Genomic DNA, 9,921 nt, shown 5'->3' with positions numbered 1-9,921 from the left:
CACGTGTTTTCTGAAATATCAGAGAGAATATTTGAATTATAATATTATATTTACTTTTTTATATAATATATAAAATAATTTTGCTTGTCTTGAAATTTAATTTAATGTAAATATATTTTTCTTTATATAATTGCGAAATTGACTTTTCAGTAACGGCGAATTCTCTTGTCGGCTAATTTCGGATGATCGATAAAAGGTTGTTCTGAAAAGCTGGAGAGATAGTGAACGGAATCGGCTACAGTTGAACCAACGACACTTGCACGGTGGTTGCAGTTCGTTTTCCCGGCATTCAGGTATTCACTGTACCCAAGGACAAGTTGTATCCTCCTCCTCTCTGTTCTTTGGTAAGTTCGGGGTTGGAAAGGAAGTGAGTAGAGTTATCGGTTAATTCTGTTGATTGTAACAGTCATCCAGTCGTGTAAAGTGCATTAATACTATACTTAATTATAATGTCGTTTGTGCTTTAACATATTTATTAGTATCTTCTTCTATATCAGATGTAATATAATATAAGGAATGGTGGAACCTTTCTTGGGAACGGCCATTTTAACCGGACTTAATACGGGGCATACGAATAATTATATAAGTATAGAATATTCAGCATTGTTTTATTTGTCAGGAAAATGTAATTAGTTAGATTTTAGTAGTTGCATTTGTAAATTGTTCCTGTGAGAACCGCTGGGAAATATTGGGAGCAGGATTTTTTCTCGACAGTGGTCCTGCATTAAAGGTTGTGCATTTTGTGTAGGTGCATACACCTAAACATAAGAATTTTGTTCCAGGGATTTAAATTTACCAAACCAACCACCACCTCAAAATGTTCGCCTGTGCCCGATTCATTGCCCCTGCCGCCAGGACCGCCGTAAGTTTTCCAGATGTGTGAACGTCCGTAGCAAAGCAATTTCAAATCATGACGTTGAGGTGGAATGTATTTTACTTATTACTTTATAGTTGGTGTCTGGATCTCGAGCGTACATCCGACCAATTAGCAGTGCTTTGGTTAGTCACAGCAGCCCACCACAACAAAATATCACACAGACGACACCCCCAGTTAGTTTGGTAAGTAAACTAGGTATTGCATGGAGGCTTAATGAAAATTAAAGTTCATCGATGTTCATGATTAATGGAATTTTTGTGAAAGTCGTGTAACCAGTCGGATATGATATTTTTAATTACAACTAAATTTGTTTGGAAAACATGTCTGCACTTGACCATCGTCCAAATTACAATAAAATGCGTTTTGGAAGCTGGGTCTTTTTAAGTAAAAAAAAGGACATCCTAGCTGTTGGGCCCTCTGGCCTCAGACCTGGTCAGCTCAAACATAAATATACATATTTGTAATCTAGACAGTGGACAGAGTCCAGAAAAACATTTTTACCAACACACCTTTGGAAATCACCAGATTTGTGTTATGGGTAATTTTTGGGCATAAGGCTAAAGAGTAGAGAGGTTGGTGAACTTCGTTCATTTTACATCAGAAGTTTCAAAGGGAACTTTCAAATGTTCAAGGATATGTTAAATAATTGAAAGAGTAGATTTTACTTTGTTGATAGGTTGTAACACAATCTTTCTGATTTCTGCAAATGTCCCACATGTAATTTGTTTTACCAGTAGTTATGCCTCTTCAAAATTCATTCATGTTCTACTCCTGATTCTTCCGCAGCTTCCGGCAGTACGTAATTTCCAGACAACTTCTGTAACTAGAGACATTGACTCTGCAGCCAAGTTTATTGGTGCTGGTGCAGCTACTGTGGGTGTAGCTGGTTCAGGTATGTGTGGGTAGTTTTAAATCATCTACTGGGTGTTGTTTCAGGAAATGGTTTTATTGGGAGGAAGTTACGTGTTTACAGTCGGTACTGAAAACTTTAATATTTGTCATTTTATTTACTTGTGTGCAACATAAAATTGAAAGACTAATGAGAAATACTTAAATTTTGAATGTGGTGGACTTGGATGATTGTATGTGTAAATTAGTGGCCAGAGACAAGCTTGCACTAGGGGCTCACCCACAGGGTACTAGTTACCCAAGTACAGCCTCGGGAAGGTCTGAGTCAGGGTCTGTTAACACTCTAGCAGGGTGGCCTGTTAAAAGGGTGTGAGAGAATAGAAATAGCGGAAGTAGAGTGGCAGTTGTCTGGGATGCCATTGTGGCTGAGGCTGAGCTGCTCAACTTTCTTGGAAGCTCTCATGACCTGCATTTTGAGTGCAATGTGCAAGAAGGACCATGTGTCCCTAACTCAATTCAGACTACTCTGTTGCTGGCCACGGTTCACAGAAACATCCTTATACAGATCAGAGGCTACTGATTGTGAAGTCTACCCTGGAAGTGTTGGCTGTAATATGTATATGTCCTTGAAATAGAGTTTGAACAAATGTACTTTTGTTTATGGAAGCAAAATGCAGTGGGTCACAAATTTTAATCAAATAGCATTACCCTCTAAATGTTAGAAGGTTGACCTCAATATGTGAGGCTTGGCAGGATAGTTGTCCTATAAATAGAACTGTAATGAACTACTGGTGATGGTGCTGAGGAACATTACACACTACAAAATTTGAACAGTTGATTTTTAAGGACTGCATTTTGTACTTGGACTCATGATCATTCAAGAAAGTTTATGATGTTTAGTTACAGATGCATTTCAGTTCTGGCATTATTGAATGGTGTTCTTATATGCAGGATGTATGTTTTATATTTGAAACGTAGCATGTATTTACATATTTTGAGATATTTTGGACCCTGAAGCAGTTAAATTTTAAACTTTTTCTCCAAAGTACAGTTAACTTGTTAAATCATATGGGATGAGTTCAGTGTGTTCTGTCCAGGCTGTCATAGCACTGTTATAAGAGCATGTGGCTATAAAAAACAAACATGTAAGTATTCCATAAATTGTTCTGTGAACATACTGTAAAATCTGTATGGATGGACCCCGTCTGTGCCTACACAAGGTGTGCCACAATTCCCAACATTGAATAGACTGATTATATTAGCAAACTGTGTATACTAATAAGCAGGCAGCTTAAATACAAAGTTTTGTATGCCATTTGTTGATATAATTTGAATATAACATGATTACCAATAAAAATATTGCTAGTTATTTGCCCATATATTTTTAATTGTTTCTCAAATGTAACACTACTAGATTAATGAAATGCATATTTTAAACAAGTTACACTGATAGCAATAAGATTTCTTGTGCTTTGATAAAAATGTTTTCCAAAAAATTTAATGTTACAATACATTGTGCTTTGCATTGATTACGTTTGCCCATTTAAACCCTTGTCATGGTTATATTTAATTTGTCATAAGAATATTTTGGCCCCTTTTCTTCTTGAATCAAGTATGGAATGGTTAATTGCAGTTTCTCAAGTTTTATGTGCTGTGATGTTATTTGTTTTTACACACACACACTATCGTAAATGATTAAGGTTCGCTCAAAAAGTAATTGATGTAGTTGGTATTTCATATTTTTGCACTGTTTGTAATTTGTGTTAGGAATATACAGGATGTCTGCTACTACATTGTAAAGTATGTTACACATTTTTGCAAGGTAAGTGTAGAGTTTTGTATTTACACTTGCTGGGGGTACATTGTGTGTTGTGTGAACATTGCAAGGCTTTGAATACGGAAATGTGTGCGTGTGTAGATTAACAGTGTGTCGAGTCAGCTGAGACATTTTTGGAGTTTGGTATTTGGTGAACAAATGTAGAAATATCTTCATTTTTTGCAAAATGTGTTCAGTATCAATTGCAAAGCATTGTACTTTTGTACATACTTAAAGGGTATTCTATTGCTTCTGAGCCATTCTTGTGATGTTATAGAATGTGGAATTTGTACAAAGTATAATGTTCAGCGTGTCTGAATAAATGTGCCGCCATTTGGTGACTAGAATTTCCCAGACACAAACCAAGGCACTTTGAAATTGAAGATCTGAATGAAAACGTTCCTGTTTTTTTGCTTGTTCTTATGGTTGAGTATGTACGAAGAAGGATTCTGTGCACATAATGGTTTAAGAAATTATGGGATTATCTGAGACACTTTTATTTTGGAATGCAATGTTCAGATTTCTTATGTTGACATATCTTGGTTCATTAATACTGCAAATTGAACCATGAAGCATCCAGCATTTAGTGTTTTATTAGTGAAACTACATTCTGTGAGGGATCTCGTAAATGTTATTTTGTTTGTAATTTTGGTTTCCAGATACATTTCATACTTATAAGTATACTCTCCTTCCACTTACATAGGATGTCGCTTTCTGTGCATTGTAACTACACAAACAAGGTATCATTGCTGTTAATTGTGAGCGATGAAAGATGAGAGATAGTAGAATTTGATGACTTGACCATGTGTAAGAAGCCCAGCACACTTGACTTTTATGTTCCATTACATGCTAATTTTTTATTATAAATTACATTAACCTAAATTTTACACTTATGGAACTTGTAGAACTGTGCAACAGAAAAGCAGGCCTTTTGGGTCTACCCAGAAGTTTAGCCATTCCAGTAGTGGACATTATCACCCCCTTGCAGGTTACTTATCAAGTATAATAAGTAATTATGTGTTGCATAGGTTGTGACTAATTTGTTTTACTGAAGTTTCAGCAAACATACATCAGCGTGGCTGAAGAGTTTTGTGTACTTTTCTTGCAGTGGGTCTCTTCAGACTTTGTGTTACAGTAGTGTGTTTACATGTTATGTTCAGTGTAAGTGGTGTGTACATTCTGTTTTCTGTGTTTTAGGGGCTGGAATTGGAACAGTGTTTGGCTCGCTCATCATTGGTTATGCAAGGAACCCATCACTGAAGCAGCAACTGTTCTCATATGCCATCTTGGGATTTGCCTTGTCTGAGGCCATGGGTCTGTTTTGTCTTATGATGGCTTTCTTGTTGCTGTTTGCATTCTAAACGCATTTTAGTTTACCTACTCACTGCCACCATTGAAGTGAAAACTTCTATGGGGTTTAGGGCCTTCCATGGAATAATACTGTGGAGGCATGACTATTAGTTGTGTGAGCTTTTGTTTATCTGGTGACTTTTCGAGATGGTGATCTTGTATTAGAAGTGTGTCTTGGGGCTTTGTGGACAATATTGTAATCCTTCCTTTTATCAAGGCCACCTTCAAGAGAAGACGAGCAGCAGAAGAAATGCCTGGACTCTACGGGATTATTCCATGGTTTCCCCCACACTTGTAGCGGAAATGGAGCTGCCTGCATTATGTTCAGCCATAGGACAGTTTTGAGTGGGATTGCTGTAATAAAGAGATGAATCCAATTTGCAAATTGTATAGTCTTGTGAAATTAATTTAAGTATTTTGTTCTTAATACCAGGAGAACTCCATATCCAGTGACTTCAAGAATTATTTTAAGAGAATTGATACAATTTTCAATGTATATTTATGAGGGTTTATTACTTTTGTGTAATGCAGTGTATCTGGACACAAATTAATATGTAAGATGGGAGAGGGATATTCCATTCATTGTACAGTGTTAGAACAAGTAAACTGTAGTTGTGAAAAATTGCCCCATGCAGGGTAGCTCAATGAATGCATTTCTTTTCTTAAAAGTCCTTTGTCTACTTGTGTGTCCCATGCTATCTTGAATTTGGAAGTGCTTGTGAAATGAATGTAATTTTCATTGAGTGACTTCTTGGTTGTGTAGTGCATGAAAGTGGTAGCAGTTTCTGCAGTTACCTGTAATTTCATTACAGCTATTAGCTCTTGGTTTTTTAAGCATCATTGTTCATAGGATGTCTGGCTGTACATTGTATTTAAACATGGTCACAAAATTTTTGCTACATATTCAGGAAATTTTACTACACAATTCTAATTGTCATAGCTTTTTTATCTCACCCTTGCCCATCCTGCCTTTACATCCTTGCACAGAAGATAGCTCTTGGTAGGTTGCTTGCATTCTTCTGTTACAATTGTATAGGCTGCTGCATAGTAATACAGCTTTAGTTGGTGTTTGTGCAGTCATCCTCTAGGTTTTTGTGTTATGTCTACCAGTCATCTGGAACTGGCTCATTCAAGTCCTTTTCCAGATAAAACAAATATGTAAGCTGTACACAAATGCTCTATCTACTTTCTAAAGATGGAATATTCAGATATTTGGGAGTTGCTCATTTTATGGTGTTTAATTTTTAAGGAACTGAACGTGTAACAAATTGTGAGCATTTTTGCAGGAAGTGCACGTGTAGAAACTTGTTCTGCACTTGAACATCAAAATGCATTGGGTCCAATCGGTCTGCCTTTCTATTTGAGCTCGTAATTGTGCTTCCGGAAATGACTAGTAGTGCTTGCCCTCCATCTACCAGTTATGAATGTTTTGCATTGTTTAACATTTCACTGTGGTTACACGATTAATTGTTCTGTATCCATCCTTTGCAAGTTTACACCATTCCTGCTTACGAATTAGTGCTGGAAATGGTAAACAGTGCCATACGTCGAAAATGAGTGCTTACGGTAACGGGGATGTAGAGGATTTGGGTTATAAGTGTCCGGGATTTGAACCTGAAAGGGGCGGGAATCGTTTTGGCTTATGCGATTTGGGGTCGTCCATTTCGAGTTATTGCATGGCCAGAATTGTGATATGTAAGGCCACCGATAGATAGCGCAGCACCATCTTTTCAGTGAAAGACGGACAGAAGACTTGGGTTCATCTAAACAATTAGTGGTTATACGATGCCCCATGCAAAGAGTCGAATGTGTTGTACGCATGCAGTTGTTTCTCTCTGCACCATATACTGAAACGGTAGAAGATTGAAGAAATCAGAATTTTGTTTACTATTTCAAGTTTAGTGGTAAATTTCAATTTATTGAGTTTTATGGGGAATGTTTTAGTAGACTGCTTCTGTCTGCTATCTGGAGGAGAATGTTGAACTATTTACTTGTACCTATTATCGGAATGTAGTGGCTTTCGTCTTCGGTATGTTTTGTTTATCTTTATTTTACGAAGTGGGAAAACGTATTGGATGTCATTAGTGGAGAAAGTTGCGTGTCTTAATTATAAATGTGTGGCTATTAATGAAGGAGCCGAGATTCTGAGAAAACAGGTATGTGTCTTGTATGAAATTCACAAGTAGGTCCCGTTAAGGATTTAAAGCTGATTGACTGACTTTCTAAAGATGTCAGAAGTTTATTTTTGACTTCTGTGACTTATTAGTGTTGACATCTTACTAATTTAGTACATTAAATTTAAACGTAGCTTTCTTTGTCAGTGACTAATTTAATTTACGTACACAAGATATGAACAAATTGTGCTGTTCGCTTGTAATCTTGAACAGTTAAGGAATTAACCTGTTTCGTTATAGAAATAATCTGGCGTCCAGTATATGTACTCGCAAGGTACTCAACCGATGTTTTGTATTACTGAAGAAGGAAGTGGATCGTCTATATGCATTATAATAGAATTTAATGTAATTTATTTACATTCCGTAGATCGTGCATAGGCCTGAGAGGAGGACGTAGAACATGTCATAGCACAAATACTTGTTTCTAATACAAATATAAATTGCATATATGTGACAGTGATTTACAGTATACAACAGTTTTGCAGCAAACATTATTACACAAAAAACATCACCACTATTGCTTACATGTATTTATAACAGCCAAGAATTGGTTGAAGTATATTCTGCTGAGTAGGAGTGATGATGAATTTTGACATTGGGGGCGGGTGGAGATTATATTTACTGGGGTTAGTGTTTGTCATGTGAAGGGTTTTTTTCTTATACTTACATTTAGAATATTTTGAGTTTGTTTTAAATGTTTCCATTTTGTCCATTACAAATGATTATAATGAGAGCAAGAATTTTTTGCCTAGTGAAAGAATACTCAATTACTTAAATAATTCCATGCTTGAGGACCTTTTAGTGCCTATCATTATTCTAATGATTTTTGTTTGAATGTAAAATACATTCTTGCTGTCTGGTGAGTTTCCACAGAAAATAATCCCGTATGACATGATCAAATATAAGTAAACAAAGTGGATTAATTGTAAAGTTTCTGTTTTAATGAGTGATGTGACAGTCCTCATAGCAAAACATGCTGAGCTTAGTTTATGGATAATGTATTAATAAGTGTTTTTCCAATTTAAGTTATTGTCAACTTGTAGGCCAAGAAATTTAGTTGTTCCTACTTCAATTGTTTTTCTTTCATACCATGTACCTAGATTAACATAATTTTTGTTGGTAGTATAAAATTTCGCGAAATTTGTTTTGTCAAAATTTAATTTAAGTTTATTGGCTTTAGTCCATTTCTTTAAGTTTTCTAATGACATCACTCATTCAAATTTGGAAACAGTCAATTTTTGGATGTTTAATAATCATTATATTAGTATCATTAGCAAGAAGTATAGGCTTAGACTGAGAGTTAATGTTTGGGGGCAGATTATTGATATATATATATATATATATATATATATATATATATATATATATGAAAAAAACATGACCAAATGTTGAACCTTTCACTTGCCATTGTTCTGTTGGCATAATGTTTGGCTCCAGTTTAGTAAATTTAGGTTAGTTGCCTGAGCATATATTTCATCTGCAGCTGATTTTTGTATGTCCCATACAATGATTTATTCATACACATTACAATTTCTTATTGTCTGACTTCCCGAAGTAAGATGGGACATGAAATTCACAAGGGTTGCAGAGTTTAGCCAGTTCAGTACAAGGTGTTTTGTATTTAGTTAATTGGGACTATAACTACGTAGTGTAAATTTAAAATATGTGTGATTGTTTTGTTTCTTCAGATGGGGTTTTCATCAAACCTTCAGAGCAAGGCTGCTCATGAAGCTTTGCTCTGTCGGCAAGATGCAGAGCTTCGTCTGTTGGATACTATGCGACGTTGTCTAGCTAACAAAGTAAAGTGTGATCGTGAGTATGCTGTGGCCATTACATCTGTGGCATTGCAAGGACAAAAACTAGAACGGGCAGAGGATTTGGTTGGAAGTTTAGTTGCACAGGTAAGTAGCTGTTTAAAAACCTGTGGAAAGTGCACAGTATTTCATAAAGAGACTCATTTAATACTCTTTGCATTCAAAGCATATTCTGTATGAAACTTTTACACAGTGGTTTCTAAACTTGGTAGGAGTGTTAAGAGTGGTGGATGGCAATTGTTTAAAAAATTATAGGTTAAATTATAGTAGGCACAGGATGAATATGAACATTATTGTAAAATATATATTCCGCCGAAGCATTGAAATCTACCCACAAATCCACCTGGCATTACAGCCCAGAAGATAATAGAAAAAAGATTTAGTGTTTTGTGTTTATAACTGCTTGTTATATTTTATGGATGGTATGGCATATATGATGCATGTGGAAATTGATTTAGGCATGGAAGAACATGCTGGAAGAATTGGACAACACTGCAAGGCTAATCAAACATAATGCAGACTCATTAGAGAGCAAGAGCTTAGATAAATTAAACTCCCTTTACGCTGAAAAACGGAGAGCCAGGAAGCAGTATCAGGAGGAACACAACAGAATTGTTGCCCAGTTTACCCATGTGAGTTCATTTTTCATTCTGCTGTTCATTATTTACAGAAGTTGTCTCTCAGACATTGTAATTAGGTTCTGTCTGGCCAGTGATGTGTTTAGTCCATCTTTCAGAAAATTATTTGTGTCAGGGATATTTCTCTTTACCATCGCATGTTGATCAGCTCTGGACAAAGCAGCTAAGGCATGAAGCTGACTTCTCACCTTGCCCATGGCCTTATGGTATGGTGCTTAATTAAGCACAGGGACAAGTTAATTCAGTCATGAAGGATGTTCTAAAAGCCTGGTAAACAGGGACACTGATGCAGAATTTATTACCACAGAGATACAACTGTTTGCACACATGTACAAATTACGATATTGATGATATTGCCCCTGTAGTTGCTGTTTGAAGGCATCATATTCCATGCTGGTTGCTG

The 9,921-nt window shown here is 36.1% G+C and overlaps 2 protein-coding genes and 1 non-coding gene across 9 annotated transcripts in view; all 3 read left to right on the top strand.

The window, feature by feature from the left end:
* Nucleotides 1–191: 191 nt before the first annotated feature.
* Nucleotides 192–5,541, top strand: ATPsynC (ATP synthase, subunit C). 3 transcript variants are annotated; one of them, XM_022064225.2, is made up of 5 exons: nucleotides 192–344; nucleotides 783–862; nucleotides 952–1,059; nucleotides 1,664–1,769; nucleotides 4,740–5,541. In XM_022064225.2, the coding sequence occupies exons 2-5, from the start codon at nucleotides 818–820 to the stop codon at nucleotides 4,901–4,903; spliced, it is 423 nt and encodes a 140-aa protein (XP_021919917.1). In that variant the 5' UTR covers nucleotides 192–344; nucleotides 783–817; the 3' UTR covers nucleotides 4,904–5,541. The 3 variants fall into 3 exon arrangements, with proteins under 3 accessions (XP_021919917.1, XP_021919907.1, XP_021919926.1); XM_022064215.2 differs by having other exon boundaries at nucleotides 278–367; XM_022064234.2 differs by having other exon boundaries at nucleotides 333–418.
* Nucleotides 1,977–2,263, top strand: LOC147875209 (Nuclear RNase P). Its single transcript, XR_015534989.1, has one exon.
* A 1,086-nt stretch (nucleotides 5,542–6,627) lies between the features above and the next one.
* FER (tyrosine-protein kinase Fer) overlaps nucleotides 6,628–9,921 on the top strand; it is a 28,816-nt gene continuing 25,522 nt past the window's right edge. For 3 of the 5 annotated variants that reach the window (XM_022064138.2, XM_022064110.2, XM_087343194.1), the window contains exons 1-3: nucleotides 6,803–7,048; nucleotides 8,755–8,967; nucleotides 9,339–9,512. In XM_022064138.2, coding sequence (XP_021919830.1) covers nucleotides 6,968–7,048; nucleotides 8,755–8,967; nucleotides 9,339–9,512 — 468 coding nt within the window. In that variant the 5' untranslated portion in view covers nucleotides 6,803–6,967. The other 2 variants (XM_087343212.1, XM_087343201.1) reach the window with 2 other exon arrangements.

Source organism: Zootermopsis nevadensis, unplaced genomic scaffold (assembly GCF_977971745.1).
Source record: "Zootermopsis nevadensis isolate Lab colony 2312 unplaced genomic scaffold, Znev_1.0 Znev_ptg000001l, whole genome shotgun sequence".
Classification (NCBI taxonomy): Eukaryota; Metazoa; Arthropoda; class Insecta; order Blattodea; family Termopsidae; genus Zootermopsis; species Zootermopsis nevadensis.
This window is presented reverse-complemented; position numbering and strand designations above follow the sequence as displayed.